Raw genomic sequence first — 20,654 nt, forward strand, 5'->3', positions numbered from 1 at the left:
TTCTATTAATCCACAAAAAAAATCTGGTCCGAAAACCACTGGCTAAATTTTTTGTATATTATATAAATATCATTTTTACTTCAATTTTGACCTTGAAAAGCCGAATTCATTATAATCGGCATTTAAGACAAGGCCTTACCAAAATTAGATATTGTTAGGTTACAATACATCTACGGCATTGACGAACTTTATACTGAATTAGAATGCTTAACTTAAATGATAAGGAGATAAAAAATAAACACATTTTTTAATATATTTTTAATGAAACAATAATTTCATACAAAAGAATATGTACAAAAATATACATATACGTAATATGTGTTGAAATAGCCACCCTAGGTTTGTGCCTTTTGTTACGCAAAGAGTATCAATATCCGCCAGTGTTTTCTCTCGCTCACACACATAATTCTCTCTCAACAATTACCGATTAATATTATTAAATAAACTTTAAACAATAATTGTTTAGAAATTACCTACTAGAAAACCCCAATGCATTTGATTGAAGACGCTCACAACGCGTGTGTAAAGGAAATACATTGAACATTGTAAACACATACAGAACATTATTCTTTCTGTTTCTCTTTATTCAACTGCTCCAATTCCACAGCCTCCACATTCAAATTATCTTGAACCTCTTCCAAAGTCTTTCCCTTAGTCTCCGGTACAAAGAAATATATAAAAAATATACCAAAATACGCGATACTCGCAAACGACCAGAACACTGTATAATGTCCAAAAAAGTCTTTTATGCCCTGGTATGATTTCGTCACGAAGAAATTTAATATTGCGGCCATCATGGTCGCCAAACTGGACGCTATAGTTTTAACATTAATGGGAAATAACTCTGCTTGCATTATATAAGGTAGATTTCCTAAACCAATACTATATAGAATATTAAATCCCAAAACGCCTACGAGAGGGATTGCAGATATTGATGAAAGCGTTTGAGCGCTTAACTGATAGTAATCTTGAAGGAAAAAATATATGCCAACCGCTGTTAGTGATATGGCAACACCGATCGAAGATGTCAACATTAGCACACGTCGTCCTACACAGCCAGTGAGGAATGTAGCGGTGATACCTGTAATAAAAATAAATAGTTTTTTTTCACACCTTCACTATATCAGATCAGTCGTAATAATAAGAATGCTGTGGCTACACATCAATAACGTCTATTTCTTTATTTTTTATCATTACCTGAAGGTAATGATAAAAAATAAAGAAATAGTCGTTTTGCTCTCTGTGCACGTAACTGAAGTTACGTGCACAGAGAGCAAAACGACTGTTATTCTAAATAAATAAATTAGCTCTAAGAATCATTGTCTTAAATTGTAACTACAGCTATGGAAGTCTACTGAATCAACATTTACCGAAGTATTATTTAGATAAGAGAACTAGGAAACAATAAACTTTATTGTTTGTGATATTAAGAGGAAATATGTTTTGTTTGAAATTGAATTATTAATATGACTAACATATTTCAATTATTTTTTTAACATTAAATTGGGTACTCAAATAAACCAGTAATTAGAAGAGTTTGATCTTCTAATTAAAATTATAGTCCTTCCTAGTGGGAGTGCCATGCTGTTGCTTTCGGGCTTCAGCCAAATGGGCAGGCACGACCGGGGCAGTACCACTGTCTCACAGAAAACCGGCGTGAAGTGATGCAATAGGTTTATCTTATTGTACTCGCGTTTCGTTCGGTGAGTGAGACTCCCGGAGCCCATCCCCCCCCCCCTTCCCCAGAGTATGACGGTGCAGTTTAAAGAAAGATTACCCCAGGGGGGTACCACACGTGGAGAATCCCCCTCTGGGCGTCCATCATCGGAACAATCAGTATCCGGTGGTGGATGCACAGGCTGCCCTTCGTATTCTGGGGTGGGCAAAAACTGCGCTCTAAACAAAACATCCAGTTCTAGTTTTAGGTTTCGATCTCGGGGCAAACGGAAGAATTCGCCGAAGGCAACCCCTTCCACGCTCACAGTGGACTTCACCAATGTTAGGGGGCTCAACTCAAACCTAAACGCGGTTCACTTTCACCTTGAATCTGCGAAGCCGGCCTTATTCTTCCTCACTGAGACTCAGATATCCTCCCCGGCTGATACTTCTTACCTCTCCTACCCGGGGTACAAATTGGAACATTCATTTGTGCCGCGGGCGGGAGTTTGCGTGTACGTCAGAGAGGATATCTGTTCTCGTCGCCTTGGGACGCTTGAAGGAAGGGACCTATCTAACCTCTGGCTCCGCATAGACTGCGATGACCATCCGCGATTCTATGCGTGCCTGTATAGGTCCCATAGCGGAAATGACGAAACTGACCGACTCATCGAGCACATCCAAATGGCTACAGATTCCCTGCTTGAAAGGGTTCCTACCGCCGAAATCGTGATACTTGGCGATTTTAACGCCCACCATGCCGATTGGCTCGGCTCTGAAACCACCGATCACGCGGGAAGATCCTTTCACGACTTTGCTTTAGCCTACGACCTGACACAAATGGTCCCTGCGATTACGCGAATACCAGATGTGGACGGTCATAAACCCTCTTTGTTGGACCTTCTGCTGACTTCGCATCCGGAGAACTATCAAGTCTCCGTTGACCCGCCATTGGGTTCATCGGATCATTGTGTGGTCCGGAGTACTGTGCCATCTACGCGCCCTTCGCGGTCGCGCTTTTTGGGTTTTCGCCGTATTTGGCACTACAAGTCAGCAGATTGGGACGGGATGCGGTCTTTCTTTGCGTCCTACCCTTGGGGGCCTATTTGCTTTTCGTCTGAAGCTCCAGATTCCGTCGCTGCCTCTGTCGCCGAAGTGGTTCTGCAGGGAATGGAACTCTTTATTCCTTTTTCTGCGGTGCCGATCGGTGGCAAGTCTCAGCCATGGTTTAAGCGTTCTTGCAAGACAGCCTCGCGTCGAAAGCGAGAATGCTTTAAGGCATGGGCAGAAGCGGCGAAATCTCGTGATGCTAATACCAGCGAACTCAAAAAAGCATATAACTCAGCCTCCAGGTCCTTCAAACGGGAAATCACTAAAGCAAAGTCAGAGCACATTGCCAGATTTGGCGAGAGATTGGCCCAACTCCCTTCGGGGACTCGAGCCTTCTGGTCTCTAGCCAAAGCTGTCCAAGGGAATTTTTGTCAGCCTTCCATTCCACCATTGCACAGGGAGGATGACTCGCTGGCCCACACTGCGAAGGAGAAGGCCGACCTTTTAGGCTGTCTCTTCGCGTCCAACTCGACTTTGGATGACCAAGGGAGATCACCACCGAGCATTTCACGGTGTGATTCTTCGATGCCGGAAGTTACATTCCGGCAACGTGCTGTCCGTAAAGCATTATCTTCCTTGGACATACATAAGTCGAGCGGGCCGGATGGTATTCCTCCAATTGTGCTGCGTACTTGTGCTCCTGAGTTGGCTCCGGTCTTAACGCGCCTTTTCCGGTACCTGTACTCGCTTGGCACTGTCCCGGAGTGCTGGAAGATCGCATCGATACATCCGATCCCTAAAAAAGGCGATCGCTCCGATCCGTCCAACTATCGCCCAATAGCGATAACCTCCTTGTTCTCCAAAATAATGGAATCCATTATTAATTGCCAGCTCCTGGAGTATCTGGAGGGCCACCAGCTGATAAGTGACTCTCAGTACGGCTTTCGTCGTGGTCGTTCGGCTGGTGACCTTCTTGTATACCTTACGCATAGATGGGCGGAGGCAATTGAGTCCAAGGGGGAGGCTCTAGCGGTTAGTTTGGACATAGCGAAAGCCTTCGATCGGGTGTGGCACAGAGCACTGCTCTCGAAGCTTCCAGCCTACGGGCTTCCCGAGAAATTATGCGATTGGATCTCCAGCTTTCTGGCCGATCGGAGCATCAAGGTCGTCATCGACGGAGCATGTTCCGACCTTAAACCCGTGAACGCTGGGGTCCCACAAGGCTGTGTTTTATCCCCGACCCTGTTTCTTCTGCATATCAATGATATGTTGCAACTTAGCAACATTCACTGCTATGCGGATGACAGCACTGGGGACACTCTTTACACTGGCCGGGCAAGTATTTCTCGGGCAGATGTCGATGAGTACCGGAACAAACTTGTGTCTGAAGTAGAAACCCTACTATGTGGAGTCTCTGACTGGGGCAGACTAAACCTAGTCCAATTTAACCCCAAAAAGACACAAGTTTGCGCGTTTTCCGCTAAAAAAACACCCTTTGTCGCTACTCCTCTTTTCGAAAACACTCTCCTTAAAGCCACAGCCAGCATTGGAATACTTGGCGTTGACATATCGAACGACGTTCAGTTTCGCGGTCACTTGGAGGGAAAGGCAAAATTAGCCTCCAAAAAGCTTGGTGTGCTCAGCAGGGCGAGACGGTACTTCACTCCGGGCCACCGCTTGCAACTATATAAAGCTCAAATTCGGCCCCACATGGAGTACTGTTCCCACCTTTGGGCGGGTGCTCCCCAGTACCAGCTTCTTCCACTTGACCGTATTCAACGAAGAGCGGTTCGAATCGTTGACGACCAAAATCTCTCCAAGCGGCTTGATCCTTTGGCGTTGCGTAGAGATGTGGGGTCTCTCTGCATCTTCTACCGCATTTACCATGGAGAGTGTTCAGAGGAGTTGTTCGGATTAATACCTGCAGCTGAGTTTCATCATCGGACGTCGAGGCAGAATACGAAATTCCACCCGTATCACCTCGACGTCCGCCGTTCCACAACTGCGCGTTTTTCCAGGCAGTTTTTGCCGCGCACCACCACTCTGTGGAACCAGCTGCCAACTGAAGTATTTCCGAACCAATTCGACTTAGGGTCCTTCAAGAAAAGAGCGTACCAATTCTTAAAAGGCCGGCAACGCACTCGCGAGCCCTCTGGCATTGAGGGTGTCCATGGGCGGCGGTATCACTTAACATCAGGTGAGCCTCCTGCCCGTTTGCCCCCTGTTCTATAAAAAAAAAAAAAAAAAAAAAAAAAAGAGTTTGATCAAAATTCGTGGTTTATTATATATTCTTACTATGTATTCTTATTAAATTAATACAATTAGGGTCTGTTTCAAAATGTATGGATAAAGTACCAAATAGCTATGCAACACAAATTATTCGGAAGATAAAAGTTTCCAATAAGACACTTCGCGTTTCATGACGGATAGCGCTATCTGACAGTCATGAAATGCAACAATAGTTTTTATCCTAACAATATTAAATAACTTATTTGGAACTTATCCGGACATTGTGAAACAGACCTCTTGTGAAACAGACCTCAGAATGTTTTCTTTACTATAAATGTGCGTTGTCATTTATAGGAGCATTATATATTTTCTCTTATACAAGTAAACACAATGTTACAAGTATTACTAATGTTTTATTTAATTGTTATAGCCACTAGTCCTGGGTGGACTCAAATCAAAGGCCAGACTTGAAATTTACAACTAAACAGACGAACAGACTTATTAATGACATGCGAGCAAGATAGTATTCCTTCAAATTACCAAGAGAACCAATTAACATTGATTTTATTCAGCCAGTATTTTTCAAAGGACCGAAAACAAATCAATTAAACAAGTGGATTTTCGATAATTTGACTATCGAAAGTCCACTCTAGTGTGATAGTAAGATCAAATTGTAATGTAAGATAAGAATTTTAATGCTTTAGATTATGCGAGAAACATGACTAGTTATTTATTAGTTTATATTTTTCTCGATACTTCTAAGCCAAACAATCAATTTAAATTTTTACGATTAACTTATCTGCCGTATACGTTAGTTTGAATTCCTTTCGCCGGAATATCTGAATAAAAACTAATGTTTTAAAAGACAATGTCTTAATTTATATATGTATATTTACAAAACTCTAAGTTTACGACGAATAGACGCTTACGACGAGATATTAAAAATTGTATTGTGAGGTAATAAATAAATGTCGACCTTTAAAAATATATATATACATGTTTTATTAGTACCTAAGCCTAAATATGGCAATCAAAAATAATAAGTACCTACTCTGAAACCATAAGCTAAATAAACACTATTCAGATATTAATCGCACCTTCAGGGTGCAACTAAATTCTCCAAAATTGCACAATCTATGAAAATAACTCATCAAATTCCCCGATAAACTGTCATTTTAAATTGTCCGTTGAGTGAAATATAACTACCTTTTGTTTGTATTTATATAACACACTTTTATGTGTTATATAAATACAATGTTTGCTTCATGGCAGTTCCTGTACCGTAGGAAATAGTATATTTATTAATATTTTAATCTATTACTTTTTGATGTTGTGTTGTCGCGTTGGAGAGTCTGTAATAGTAGCTTATTTTGGTAAAATAAAAAATATCGTTTTATCGACTATCTGCTATCAAAGTCCCCGTATCTCGGCGCAGGCGTCAATAATAGATTCTTGTAGCACATTGTAATTTGTACCTAACCCTTAAAGATTATAAACCAATTATCATGCTTGTTTGAATTTTTTTAGTAATTACGAAATTTTTAATAAATTAATAAAACATTCAATTAATTAATTTAAGTAGTTTACAAATTTTGTTAAATTATAATTGAAATAAATGTGTAGGTACCGCATCTGATAAATACACGATCCGATCGGTTATTGGATAGTTTAACACGTTAAGCAACATAAAAAAATTAGTTGAAACAAGTTGAAAAAACTATTTGTCGCCTATCAAGACTGCTATTGTTACATAAATTATATATTAATATATTGTATAAGTGTAACCTATTGTGGATGCATCTAGTGTGTTTGTTTTGTGTTTTATTTTTGACTTTGTTTTTATTATAAGGATGTTTCTGTTTGGTTTCCGAATAAATAAATACAAAAATATAAATATAACATAATATGATGAAATAGAATATGCTTAATATAAGGAGTATTAAGGAGTAGGTGGAGCTTCTGAAAGGTTTTGTAACTTACCAGCAGCAAGTTGAACGAATCCATGGACAATGCTTACGTAGGGACCGGAAACGGAACTACTCTGGCGAAAAATTGGCTCTAAATATGCCTGTATGGCACATGTACCCGTCATATATTGAAGAACCTTTAAACCTGTGCAAAATTAAGAAACACTATAAACACTTTCAAAAAAAAATAAAACAATATTTTTTTATATAGAAATGATTATTTCGTGTCATTTAGATTTTTCGTTTTAGACAATAATTAAAAATCGAGAAGCATGGTATTTAAAATGTTGGTTGCAAATTATTAATTTCATATGATTAACATCATAATTAATTTACTACTGTATAAGTTTACTATTCTAAAACACATGAAAATTACGGTGAATATGAATTTTTCATAAAATATGTATTTCATACACTCATTAATTATAATGGGTATAACATTCTCGTTTCCGAGGATATCCTAATGGACATCATTTATTTTTATTTTTTTATAGTTATAAGATTTGTCACATAGTTTTAAGAACCCATAAATAAAGGTATAACTTTTGTTATTCCAGCGTCGCACTTCACTTTTATGTTAGTTATAAGCTCTTGCTAAACAATTAGACAGTTGACAGTTGACACTTAGCCTCAAATAAAGTGTGTTATATAAATAGATCTGGTAATTTAAAATACTCATTCGCCTAATTCACTTCACAATACAGGCTAGGTATCGGGCACCAGGAAAAAAGATGGAGGCGACACTTTGACCACGAGGAATAAAGTAAGAAAAAACGCACATATGGCAAGAGGAACAGAAAAGGGAATCATTAAGTACTTAATAAGTGCCCAAGCCCAAGAAGAAAAAGAAAAAAAAGATCTAGAAAAGGGATAGACAAACTTCTTTCAAGAAAAGAACGTACCAATTCCTAAAAGGCCAGCAACGGAGATATCACTTTAAGGTGAGCCTTCTGCTCGTTTGGAGCCACAAAAAAAAGCCACACGGAAAAGAAGAAGAGATGGAAATGTGTTTAGATATAAAAGTACATATATGAATTAAAAGGCTATTATTATTAAAAAAAACAGCACCAACAGGAAGTGAAAAATGCCCCACGAAAAGATGTCGATAGGGCGAATAAGAAAATATGTATGTGTACATATATGCTACTGAAACCAATAAATACCTGCCACAACATAGAGTGCTTTCCGATATCTCATGTTGGTAAAGAGCTCTTTAGTTGTAGTTTTATTAGCCATACTCTCTACTACATGACTTCTCATTATCGCTAGCTCCTCGCTTGCCCACTAAAAATATATATAAAAAATTACCTACACATTAAACTTATATTACTTTATATCGAGTAACAAATATTCTTATTATATACAATATATAGGTTTGTTTAAAACGAATCTCAAGGCACGCCGTAGATCGCCCACTACAACTATTGCATCTTCAGAATTAATTGGTAGTACTAACTCTATTGGTAGTATTAACTCTGTATAACGTTGTAACTAAAGCTGTCTCTTTTCATCAAATCGTTTACACAATTTGACATAAAGAGACAAAAGAGGATTTAGAAAAACTATGCATTTATTATTAAAAAAAATATAAATAACGACGTAGTCTCGTAGATTCGCCGCGACTTGTCAATTGTCGTGTGTCAACATTGAATACGTTTTAACATACGCGAGTGATAGAAAGCCCTTCTAGACGGTCGTTGTACCACAACTGAGCGTTTCTTAAAGAAGTTTTTGCACCGCACCACTATGTGGAACCAGCTGCCAACTGAAGTCTTCCCGAACTAATTTGACTTAGGGCTCTTCGAGAAAAGTTCAATTCTTAAAAGGCAACGCACTTGCGAGACTGACAATCTGAGTGTCTATGGGCGGCGGTATCAATTAATATTAGATGCGCCCGTTTTCCCCGTTGTCTAAGCAGCTCTCGCGAATAATTATTTTAATAAAAACTAAAAAATACCTTATCATCCTTTGTGCCTTTAATGAACATAAACTCCTTTTTTGCAAGCGCCAGCCTTCCGTCTTTCAAATGATAGTACGGAGATTCGGGAACCCATAAACACGCAATTCCATAGAGGATAACAAAAGATAATACTATAGAGTTAAGTACCGTATAGGACACAAAAGGTCCAATACTATAGACTAATAAGCTGCCTATGTTCATCATTACTTGAACCAACATTCCCAGAGCTCCGCGAATTTCTTTGTCAGCTATTTCCGTTATATATACCATTGTTACCTAAAACCATATAATACTTTTGACAAAACTGTAAATGGCTAAACAAAAACATATGTTTTTATAAAAAAACAATTAAAAAAATATTTTTATTTACGCCAAACACATTGTTTGAATAAAAATGGTCACGTGACAAAGCGTTAACAATTGTCTTTCCCACTAATTCGTGGGTCATGATTGTCGTAGTGAGTTTTCTCAAGCCCCAGGGCCAGACACTCAGTATGTTCTCAATTGTATGTCTTATGTAAAAAAAGAATGAAATGACTATGGTTTTTATATTGTTCTATTATATATATGAGCTTGATTCAGATAAGTCACTAGTTTTAAATGTTTCCGACATGGGTTTAAAAGACGATTTCAAAGATTGAAAAGACATGATCGACCAAATTCAGTTTGTATGTAGTTTTTTCAGACACATCCCAAGCTTGTAATTACGTGGTACACACAATTTCAAAAACGGAATCGCTATTTTACGCGGTAACCCAGGCGATGTTATGTAGACCAGTATTAGCGTAGTGGCTTCAGCGTGCGACTCATCAACAACTCATCCCTGAGGTTGTAAGTTCGATCTCTAGCTAGAAACCAATGTCCTTTCTACATACGCATGTAACATTCGATCAAACGGCGAAGGAAGCAGTGTCAGGAAACGGGCTTGCCATAGATCCTAAAGTCGACGGGGTGTGTCTATTATTATGATAAATAATCGTGAAACAGATACAGAAATCTGAGGCCCAGACCAAAAAAGTTTCGCCACCGATCTATTTATTTTAAGCCAGCAGAGAATGAATGATAATAATGAATGAATGATAATGAATGAGAATGATAATAATCTGTTAATGTACCTACTTACCACAGCTGTAATCCCATTTCCCACACCAATGATACTTCTCGCGACGCACATAAGCCATGGTGTCTTTGTAAACAAGATTAAGAGCTAGAAAAATTATAAACAGCTTAGGGTCTTAAAGTTCACAGCGCTGGTAACGGTAGATCTGTAACTTCGTCGATAATCCGTAGATCTCGTATCGCTTTTGAATTGGTAACTTTCACACATACATAGTTCCCCTACAGGTCATTACAATTCGACAGTATATTTTGACACCTTATATGAAAAACTTAAAACATCATTTTTGACAACAATATTACTTCACAATATAACCGCTGATAATATCTTTGCCAGACACGTAAGATAAGGAATGACATACCGCACCTATTAATCCCGGCAGTACTGAAGCGAGAATTGTACGGCGGCGACCAAGTTTCTCATTTAAAACTTGCCCAAAATAGCAGCCGAGTAACGCACCAAGAGGGCATAGAGCAACGACCCAAGAGCTTTGTTCCTATTAAATATAAACAAAACATGTTTTAAATTTAAAAAAAAGAATTTTCGAAGACTCACGAAAAAACATTTCAAATATATCCTTATCAATTCTAAATATTAGAGAGTTATTTGTTCTAATAAAAAAAGAAAGAGATATTTATAATTCGTTATAATTTGTTGAGTTAATTATGAGTCATTTTAATATTCGAATAATTTGTAATCGGCATAGATTAAATTTGTTAATTATAAATAAAACGAAGAAAGTGTTTTTAAAAATAAATTGTCATTAACACTCACGTCAGTTATTTGTACATTTGCTTCACCGTTTTTGAACTTTGGAATCGCTGGCGAAGGCCATGATAATACAGCACCAGTGAATGTAAACGCAAAGGAAACTGTAATGGGGAAAATCGCATCACAAAATATTCATTAGAAACATAATTAAATTATTTTTTACTAACCGCTGAGTCCCGCCAAATATTGTATTCTTCTACTCGATGACTCGGATACTGAACACATTTTGAGATTTATCTATAGTACAAGTTTCCAATTAAAACGTAATGTTTGGCAGTATATCTTTTATACTAAAACGACGCTACATCTTCAATGGTTACAATATTAATAGCTGTTTGCGATATTCAGTGGCAATAAATGGCTTAGTTTGCTCACACGTCACACGCATTATCAATTCAAACTTTGTGTCGAAGTAGACTCATAACGTCGCATTTACGTTGCGAGCCATTTTAATTTATAACTTCCGTAATTTGTATTAGGTATTTTTGGAAGCTACTATGTTATTCGGAATAATCTCCAAAGAATTAACAAATAAAATTGAATAATGTTCACATATTCCAATATTACATTTAGCAATTGTCCCAATTATTTTTGTTTATAAAGAGTTATGCATATTTTTTGTAACTGGTTTACTATTAAATTTTCCGAAAAAAAACAACAGTGTTATATGTACAGAATATGCATGGGTCAAGGTCATCAGGTTGCTATACGTTTGCAATAATAATAGAAATAAAAAACACATTAAATTAATAAATACTTGTAGATCATATTATTATGGCATGTTTAAAATCATTTTTCTAACTTCTGTAGCAACAATCGGATTTAAAGCGCAGATATCATTTTCACTGTATGGTGGTAGAATTGAAATGTTACCAACAACAATATTCTCTCCTTCTTCTATTACTGGCAATAAATTCTTCTTAAACCATGATACCATTTTCTGTTTCTTTTCTAAGACATCCTCCGCAGTAAATATGACTTCATTATTTTTTGGTTTCAAAGAATCAAAATTATCTAAAACAGTTATGTTTAATACAGCATGTCCAGGTATGAATATTTTTTTACATTCATTTCCTTTTGTCATACTCAATATAACACTAAAAACAAAATTTCAATTAATACAGATAATAGAAATCTTTATAATATTTAATAACACACAAATATAGAGTATTTATAATAATCTTAAGCTACATAGTAATAATAATTATAAAAAAATTATAGAAAACTACATTTCAATTATATACATATTATTAAAAAATATAAGAAAATCAGCTAAGCAGCAACAGAAACCAGTCAAAATATTGCGAAGAAAGAAATATGGACTGTCAACTTAAAATTAAATTATTTCATAAATGTAAATCTAATTTATGAAAAATATTTATTGTGATATTTTCATGATATGGCTTGTGCTACTACTTTTAAAATTTTAATACCCTGGCCAATTAGCAAAACGGAATAAATAAAAAACTTAAAATTACATTTCAACAAGTCGAGGATTTTCTTATTGTAGTAATAAGTTAATATATTCCTGATTTTTGTTTGACTGATAAGTAAATAAATAAATAAATATTTTTCCAACCTGTATTGAAGTGGATCAATAGATTCTAAATACCCATGGTACACAATATCTCTTAGGACATGGATTTTAACGTATTTAAAGATTAAAGAGTTAAGAAATAACGGGTCCTCCTTAGAAGCATTAAATTCATATGTTTGAACAGAAATATCATCCATATTGCGGTAGTTCAAGTTTTTTAAAAATGTATTTATTTCTGATAATATTAACCGAACCAAATTAAATTTACTGTTATAAGATATTTATTTACTTTTATGACCACCACAAGGCACAAACGTCTTTTTATTTACATTTTACTATTTACTATCACATTCACAGATTTCAATTTTCAATAGAATAGCACATAGACTTAGTATATACGCCAGTATATACTAAGTCTATGGAATAGCATTATTAGAGAACACAGATAAGTAAACCTGGAAGTAAACAGATAGACTTTGCAACATCTATGAAAAGGACATTCAGCTTTTTACTTTTATCATAGAAAACAATAGACTCGAAAATGGACCTATATTTCGCGGCGGTTAATTTAATTTTTTACACTCCTACATCGTCCTCGCTTTGCGGGCTACAAGTCAGAGGATTGGGATGAAATACGCTATTTTTTTTATATTCTACCCTTGCAAATGCAAATTGAACGCCCATTCACTTTTCGTTAGTTATTTCTGATTTAGTAGCCGAGGTGGTCTTGCTGGGTATGGAACTTTTTATTTCATTCTCTGTGGTGCCTTAATCGGTGACAAGTCCTAACCTTGGTTTAAACGCTTTAGTAAGGCGGCCTTGCGTCGAATTAGAATGAGAAGAGAATGTTTTAAGACCAGGGCAGATGCAGAAATCTTAAAAAAAGTATATACCTCGACCTCCAAGTCATTCAAACGGAAAATCGCTAAAGCAGTCATAACCCAAAACCAGTGTTGGCAAGAAATAGACCTCCATTAGGGGACACAAGCCTTCTGGTCTTTTGCCAAAGACGTTCAATGCTCCTGAGTTATACTCCTGAGTTATACTCCTGAGTTAGTTCCGACTCAACACGCCCTTTTTAGCAGCCTGTACCCGCTCGGCATTGTCCCGAGCATAAAACAGGATAGTATTGGTTAGCATAGCAATATTTTGGTATTAAATTCATCGGCCATTGTCATTATAATTTATTAACATTGAAGTCAACTTAATTCAATCCCTTAGGTTTAGTCAAGATGCCCGTTAGGACTATGGGAGGTAGGTAGGTAGGTTCTATACTTCATCTACGGTACTAATATAATATAATTATTTGCCAATGTTGCTTAATCTAGAAATAAATGTCTTCTTCATTGATAGTATTACGTAAATACCGAGCGGCTTGATCCCTTATCGTTACGTGGCGGGGTCTCTGCATCTTCTATGAATTATTGAGCTGGAGCCTAGGGCAGCAGATTTTTGGGACGGCATTTGAGAACCGATTTTTTACTAATTTATAAAAATCAAACATATTTCTGCATGACTTTTTTGATGTTAGATAGACTGTTGTCTGCAAAAAAAATCCGTTGACTTTCCCCTCTTACTTGTCATCAGATTCAGAATATTCAGATTAAAACTTCCATATTTTAGAGTAAAACGGTGGCAGGAGCCACATGGATGAGGAAAGCAAACCGGTGTCAAATAGGAAATAATAATATGAAATATTTACATTTACTAAATTTCGTTATATATAAAGTAGAAATAAGCTAAAATGTAACTTACAAGATTGTCAATAATTAAAGGCTATATTTATTAATTTATCCTAGAGTAAAACAGGTAGTATGTAGGTGGACTCATTTTCCACAACTAGACTCAAATTTGGTCCGTTTTGCGTTAAAACAGATAGTAATCGATGTGTGCTCCCTCAGCTCACACTTTGTATGGGTAAAAAACAGCGAATATGCAGAAAAATTATTTACCTCTTCTGTCTTCCCTGTACCGACCCATACAATATACGTGTAAGTACTACTACAGGTTTGAGGCTGGGAACTGGATGGTTTGTGTATAATTTTGTGCACAAAATTAAGATACGTACAATTTCTTATTTCAACGAAATTTGGATTCTAGAGGCAAGTGCTAACTTTACAGCCCATACCTTGAAAATTTGTAATCTGACAGGACAGCGGTATCACCTATCGCGGCCCGTTTTCGAATATATCTTATCGTGTCGTTGTACGATAATAGTGCGTGATTAGACCTTATAAATACGTATCTTCTCTGAATTTGTAACCGACTCAATGTGCACTTTTTTCTTATATGTATAGTATAGTTGATCCAGTAATATTTTTTATACTAATACATTCTTTGGGCATCTTCACCTTTATCATTAAAAAACTATTATCTGTATTATGGTATATTAGAATTTTAGCATTAAAATAGCGAGTCGTGTATTAATCCCATTAGGATAATAGATTACAACTAATCATTTTTAATTCAAAGAACATACAAGTCTAAAGGACGTCAATCATCTTTTATTAATTAAAAGAAGAAAGAATACAAAGTTACCATAGATAATGCATGAAAAATTAAATGTCAATTGCCAATTTACTTTCACATTGAATTATTGTTATTCCCTTAATTGTGAAGAGTGAAATTATTTAACCTGTTAAACTTTAACATATTATGCACATTAAATGTTTACATAAAATAGGTATAGGTATATATTATATCATAATTATTTCTTATTGAAGTTTGCTTGCTGTTTTTTAGGCCCATGTTTTGGTCCCACAGATTGAGTGTTGTTAACACCAGAACCTTTTGCCCTTGAAACATGAGGCCCAGGACTCTTATGTCTATTGGGAAAGGGTGGTCCATTTTTCTGGCCAGTTGTTGCGTGTTTAGATTGATCATTATTATTGATGGCAGGTTTATTAAACAACTTAATTAAACAACGAAAAGTGATCTTTGAGTTATCTATAAAGTGACCCATCATGATTAAAGGCATTACAGCACACTGTGCTTGACGAAACACTTCATTGGCGTCCATAGAATCACTGAAACAGTAATCTATATATGTGACAGTGCGCTTTTGGTGTTGTTTACTGTTAATTTGGATCTCATAAACATTTTGTCGAGCAGCCTTCTTAGTACCCACATATTGGACTAACCAATATCCAAGCTTTTGAACAGTATCTATCTTGAAAGATAGAAAGAAGATTTGCTTGTTAAACTGCAGGATATAAAAGTGACGACAATCATTGGTCACAGAGATATTATCAATAGTGAAATTGGAGGTGATATTGGAGGTGATATTGGCGCAATTACCAGGGTGGCGATCCTTAAAATGATTTAGCAATTCCTTAAGCTTTCCTGAAAATAACACAATTTAAATTTATAAAATTCACATCCCTCTCAAAGTAAGGGTTACATTTTATATGATTAAAGAAATGTAAAATATATATTAATGTGTAAACAAATTCTTTTATATCATAGAACAATTTCACCTTTAAATAGATAAAGAAACTCATTCAAAGAACTACAAGTACAGAACTTATGTAAGTAAAATATACTACATATTAAGATGTAATTAGTTCAATCAAATCGAAATTGTTGGCCAATAAAATATGCTTTATTAAAAAATCATGACTCTAATTAGCAATTTAAAAACTTACCTGACCAAGAACATGTTCCAAATACTTTGCCCATGGGACAATCCATTTCCCTAAATATGCATTCCTTAACATGATCTTCCATTTCTTTAGACACATATTTATAAACACATCCCTTATTTTTATTAGGACATGCAGCAATAGCCTGGAATATAACATAAATACCATTATAACATATTTTATTTTAATTAAAATAATTTTTTGTATTATACTTAATTAACATAAACCCATACATACATATATAAACAGTAATATGAGTTCAATTAAAGTATTTTTTTATAAACCATAAAAAAATATTTACTATCATCAACAAAAAAAGTTCTATAGTAAAAATCTAAATTAATAATAACTTAAGACATCTTTCATCAGCTACTTGGTTATGCTTAATGTATTCAACTTTACTTATATGAATTGATCAGTTTACTTACCTTGCCCACCAAATCTTCAAGCTGCCAGTTCCTCATTTGAGTCATTGTTTGCCGACATATGGGACAAATGGGTGGACTCAATTTAACAGTGCAAGAATTGCATAAACTGTGCCCTGATTGGCACTGAAATATTGGTACAGTCATGGGTTGAATGCAAACTGGACATTCTGGTGCCTCCATATTAAGTCTACAAAATAACCAAGTAATTGCTATCAAATAATAGACACTAAAAAATATTCTCGTAAAGCAAGTGCATCACAAGGCAGAAACTAAATAGAAATAAACTGAAAATAACAAGCAGACTATTTAAATAATAGTAATGATACATCGGTAAACCGATTATTTAAATAGATTAAGTAATTATATAGTATTTACTTATCGTACGATTCTAGTAATTTATATAAAGTAGTCATTAGTGTGTAGTTTAGTTGTATTACAGCTGCAGACAATTACCTTAATTAGTACTTACCAAATCGAGATAAGTAGGTATGTACTATGGCTAGCTGCTACTTGCTAGGTATCTTCAGTCTCCACGTCACCCTTCAATGTATAATAATAATTTATAAAAATACGGAAATACGTAATTCAAATTGTACTGGGAAGTCTCCACAAAGATTTTTTGATTAAAAACAGGTCTAATCTCTCGAAACTCTTATCAAGTACAAAACACTGATAACTTGCTAAGTCATAATATATTGTACAAAATCGAACTGTTCTTACCTGAAATCTAACACTTAACAAAATGATGTGAATTGTGATGCCATTTAATGCCAACTCCTACCCAATGTTTCCCCGAGGATCAACTTTATGTATCCCTAATAAATATCGATTAACAAGCTCTTAAGTTTTTGTTGTCCCTACTCTCGGTTTCAGAGGTAATTCAAAATAATTATGTAGTTGTTATTTCGATCTTTTTGATTAAACAAAGCCCCTGGACACATTGATTCTCCCTAAATTTGAGGGGAAAATCCTCAAGTTCTCTGTAGTGACCGGCGAGCGTAACGCAATATTTCATTATCGTCGGTACTTCCCCGTTTCTATAGAGCATCTAATTCTAGATGCTATTTTCGACTATGACATTTTAATTGCCTCTGTAATCTATAGTGTATGCTTACTTGCTTAGAATAATTATACCTACTATAGATTTTCGTAGGTATTAATTAATAGGTAATTCGGGTCGCTGTTCAAGGTAAATACTGAAAACCCCTTTATAACACTGTACTCACTCTAATAAAGAATTTTTATGTTACGCATATAACACAAGGATTGCACACGTTATATACCTACATAATATATTTCTGTACTGTAACATTTATAATGTTTTGCCCCCACATATTTCGTATATAACATAATTCTATTTAGTATTTGATAAAAAAACTCGAAATCCCCTTTATATTATATATATATATTATATTGGTAACGCGTTATATGTAGTCATACAAGCGCGGTATGCGAGAATACTCCTACAACGTTAACCATTCTGGGAAAAAGCAAAATAGGTCAAATGAAAACTAAAGGATTTTTCGTAATAATGGCTGTACTAAATATAAATTCACCACAAAATAAAATATGATTATAAAGGCAACAAACAGCTGCGGTTGTATCACTCGTAGCAGACTAGTGTGAAGTGTGAACAGTCAACAGAGGCGCCCACACAATGGGGACGAGCTCTTACGCTAAAAGCAGTTTCTCCTCCTATAGAGCATACTGCTATGTTTTACAAAATATCTTCCATATACATCATATATATATAATAGAGAAATGAATACGATATGAGCCCTTTAAATATTTATTATATAAATTTCATGCACCAATATTGATAAAGACAATCATAAAGTACAAATAACTGTAATAATATACTAGAATGTAGTAACTAGATGAATAATCATACTATGTAGTTTCAACTTTTGAGATATTATCTAGTCTATAACATTTCCTCACTGTATTGCAATACTTATAAGTTTAGAGGAAAGCACCAGTTCTGGGGTAACATACTAAGATTTGTTTTATCAAGTTCATGTCAGAAATATGTAAAAACTTTTACATATATGATTGAATTCTATTCTTTTATAAAAATAAAGTGCTAACCTATACTATATTGGTACTAGTTAAAGAATGTTTTATGTTATATGATAAATTATAACTACAGCTTGGGTTGTTCTGCCAGCAGACTAAATGGCTAGCTAGGTGTTTGTAATTCATTATTAAAAAAAAATCAAAGCAATTTTTATATTTTATTTTCTTAAAAACTAATTCATTTTTTTGACTTGGCTTCTCTTTTAGCTTTCCTTTCAGCAGCACGTGCTACTTGTTTGGCAGGCTTCAAGTTTCCCTTTTTGCAGAACCTTTGATTTCTTAAGAATTTAGGATCCATCTAAAAAAGGATCAAAATAAAATAATTTAGTAATTTACTTTTCAAATAAACAAAGTAATAACAATAAATTTTACATGATTATTGCAGTGAGATATGAAGTACCTCTCCTTTTAAAACTGGCCAACTGAGAAAAATATGTAATTAGCTGTTTATTGATTCTTCTATAGTATATTACGATATTGTAACATTCAAATCAAGCATTTAGCCTTGAAATGAACTTTTTAATTTACAATAAAATATATTTTGGTTTATATTTTTACTGCAATATTATACCATATAATAATATACCATTTTCAGGGAAAATATCAAGGTGTTTAAAGTCTATGCCATGTATTATGAGAAGATATTAAACTTTTAACAACCCTACCTGACGATTTACAAAGTGAGGGTGACTTTACTGCAATAATACAAACACAATCCATTCAGAGAATATATATAAGATATATAAAAATGATGTAAACAACTTACACCGAGAGTAGATTCGTGCCTGAACTTAGTAGGTTTCGTTATACCATTTCTGTGGGCCTTGCGGTCTGAAAATAAGCAATTGAAAAATGAGATATCGTGGTAATTATTTTTTTATTTTAGCATCACGTTGAATGTTTACATACTTTGGTTATGGTTTGTGTGGTTCTTAGACTTTGCCATTTCGATGAAATATCAACACTGAAAGAAAATATTTATATAAATTGTTAATTCACAACTTTGCACAACACTATCTTATAAATTAAATGAAAATAACACTTGATTTCATAGATATTTTATGATAAACCAAGTAAATTCAACCAACCTATTTCACGTAAATATTTCAAAAGAGTGGTGACATTGACATCTCAGAGTATTCACAAAAAATGGGAGTCATCTGTCTTAACTTGTATGTCAATTGTCTACATACCCTTGAACATTGTACCTAAGAAATAAGAATGTATATACATATATATAATATTAAAATACCTAAAAAAAACATTTCAGACAAACCTTGGATCCGCGACATAAAATGGTCATTATATTATATATACAATTAGGTATTATACCATACCATTTTCTAGGGTTGTCGGTTCCATAACATTTAATCAATATAATCAGTAGTATAGTTATATTAGTATTTTTTGTACAGTTATGTAGGTATATATAGTTTATAATTTATTTTACAGTTGTTAAAAAAACGAGTGTGCTTAATATGACCACACGACTGAAGTGAAATTTCTTTCGCTCTATCTGTATTAATTAAATAGAAAATTAATATATATACATGTATGTACATACATGTATACATATATTAATTTTTATACAAATATTTAAATTGATTTCATTAAATTTAATATATGTAATTTCATGAACATTAATGTATGTATACATGTATACAAGTCGTCGGAAATATCTGCGAACCTGGCTTAATGACGTCATACAAACTGGAGAGATAGCAAAAAAATTGAAGATGTAAAAATAAAAAATATTTTATTTGTGTACTTATTTTTATTGAGTTTTATGTAGTCCTACCCATCTTACATACAGCACTAAATAGGTAGTTTATGTAATATTTCACCAAACAGAGAAACAATAAACACTAAAATGCGATTACGAAAGCAAGAATAATACACATGCGTCGGCGATTGCGTTGGCAACGGTACTGGATAGGCGAAAACGGGGCGGGGTGCGGGGAAGCGCATTCCAGCGAGGTTCGCAGATATTTCCGACGGCTTGTACATATATTAATTTTCTACAAATATTTAAATTGATTTCATGTTTTTTTTATTATTAAATTTGTTATTATTTACAAAAAAATTCACAAAACATGAACTCTAAAATGAATTGACAGTTTTTTTCATTTTAAACGTAGAATATTGTATATATTGAATAAAATTTCAATTCATAAAATTGTGCAAAACGAAATAGAATTACGAATATCAAAGATTCACCGTTC

At 34.6% G+C, this 20,654-nt stretch overlaps 4 protein-coding genes across 8 annotated transcripts; all 4 read right to left on the minus strand.

Moving 5' to 3' along the window:
* Positions 1-541: 541 nt before the first annotated feature.
* LOC110999528 (facilitated trehalose transporter Tret1) lies at positions 542-11,393 on the minus strand. Of its 5 annotated transcripts, XM_022268620.2 has the most exons (8): positions 10,918-11,393; positions 10,754-10,851; positions 10,341-10,475; positions 9,986-10,069; positions 8,860-9,138; positions 8,066-8,186; positions 6,916-7,047; positions 542-1,081 (listed from the first exon to the last, which is right to left on the minus strand). In XM_022268620.2, the coding sequence occupies exons 1-8, from the start codon at positions 10,973-10,975 to the stop codon at positions 564-566; spliced, it is 1,425 nt and encodes a 474-aa protein (XP_022124312.2). In that variant the 5' UTR covers positions 10,976-11,393; the 3' UTR covers positions 542-563. The 5 variants fall into 5 exon arrangements, with proteins under 5 accessions (XP_022124312.2, XP_045487776.1, XP_045487774.1 ...); XM_045631820.1 differs by lacking the exon at positions 10,754-10,851 and having other exon boundaries at positions 10,346-10,475; XM_045631818.1 differs by lacking the exon at positions 10,754-10,851.
* Positions 11,394-11,491: 98 nt separating this feature from the next.
* Positions 11,492-12,707, minus strand: LOC110999530 (gem-associated protein 6-like). The gene is made up of 2 exons (XM_022268625.2): positions 12,330-12,707; positions 11,492-11,847 (listed from the first exon to the last, which is right to left on the minus strand). Exons 1-2 carry the CDS (start codon positions 12,482-12,484, stop codon positions 11,523-11,525), a joined length of 480 nt encoding a protein of 159 aa, XP_022124317.1. The 5' UTR covers positions 12,485-12,707; the 3' UTR covers positions 11,492-11,522.
* Positions 12,708-14,765: 2,058 nt separating this feature from the next.
* On the minus strand, positions 14,766-17,216 carry LOC110999529 (E3 ubiquitin-protein ligase SIAH1). The gene is made up of 5 exons (XM_022268624.2): positions 17,077-17,216; positions 16,826-16,896; positions 16,357-16,543; positions 15,932-16,073; positions 14,766-15,629 (listed from the first exon to the last, which is right to left on the minus strand). Exons 3-5 carry the CDS (start codon positions 16,534-16,536, stop codon positions 14,995-14,997), a joined length of 957 nt encoding a protein of 318 aa, XP_022124316.2. The 5' UTR covers positions 16,537-16,543; positions 16,826-16,896; positions 17,077-17,216; the 3' UTR covers positions 14,766-14,994.
* Positions 17,217-18,577: 1,361 nt separating this feature from the next.
* On the minus strand, positions 18,578-19,646 carry LOC110999537 (60S ribosomal protein L29). The gene is made up of 4 exons (XM_022268633.2): positions 19,521-19,646; positions 19,342-19,396; positions 19,199-19,263; positions 18,578-18,730 (listed from the first exon to the last, which is right to left on the minus strand). The coding sequence occupies exons 2-4, from the start codon at positions 19,376-19,378 to the stop codon at positions 18,611-18,613; spliced, it is 222 nt and encodes a 73-aa protein (XP_022124325.1). The 5' UTR covers positions 19,379-19,396; positions 19,521-19,646; the 3' UTR covers positions 18,578-18,610.
* Positions 19,647-20,654: the final 1,008 nt, after the last annotated feature.

The sequence above is a fragment of the Pieris rapae genome, chromosome 17, assembly GCF_905147795.1.
Source record: "Pieris rapae chromosome 17, ilPieRapa1.1, whole genome shotgun sequence".
NCBI classification, from domain to species: domain Eukaryota; kingdom Metazoa; phylum Arthropoda; class Insecta; order Lepidoptera; family Pieridae; genus Pieris; species Pieris rapae.

Excerpts from the sequence above, each read along its gene's own strand:
- LOC110999529 (XM_022268624.2), bottom strand. The coding sequence starts at position 16,536 with ATGGAGGCACCAGAATGTCCAGTTTGCATTCAACCCATGACTGTACCA. Across the intron at positions 16,074-16,356 it reads TTGAAGATTTGGTGGGCAAG|GCTATTGCTGCATGTCCTAA; the intron begins GTAAGTAAACTG and ends GTTATATTCCAG. Across the intron at positions 15,630-15,931 it reads TGGAACATGTTCTTGGTCAG|GAAAGCTTAAGGAATTGCTA; the intron begins GTAAGTTTTTAA and ends TGTTATTTTCAG.
- LOC110999530 (XM_022268625.2), bottom strand. The coding sequence starts at position 12,484 with ATGGATGATATTTCTGTTCAAACATATGAATTTAATGCTTCTAAGGAG. Across the intron at positions 11,848-12,329 it reads ATTGATCCACTTCAATACAG|TGTTATATTGAGTATGACAA; the intron begins GTTGGAAAAATA and ends TTTTGTTTTTAG.
- LOC110999537 (XM_022268633.2), bottom strand. The coding sequence starts at position 19,378 with ATGGCAAAGTCTAAGAACCACACAAACCATAACCAAA. Across the intron at positions 19,264-19,341 it reads CCACACAAACCATAACCAAA|ACCGCAAGGCCCACAGAAAT; the intron begins GTATGTAAACAT and ends GCTTATTTTCAG. Across the intron at positions 18,731-19,198 it reads GGCACGAATCTACTCTCGGT|ATGGATCCTAAATTCTTAAG; the intron begins GTAAGTTGTTTA and ends ATCCTTTTTTAG.
- LOC110999528 (XM_022268620.2), bottom strand. The coding sequence starts at position 10,975 with ATGTGTTCAGTATCCGAGTCATCGAGTAGAAGAATACAATATTTGGCG. Across the intron at positions 10,070-10,340 it reads TGCCGGGATTAATAGGTGCG|CTCTTAATCTTGTTTACAAA; the intron begins GTATGTCATTCC and ends TAATTTTTCTAG. Across the intron at positions 1,082-6,915 it reads ATTCGTTCAACTTGCTGCTG|GTATCACCGCTACATTCCTC; the intron begins GTAAGTTACAAA and ends TTTTTATTACAG.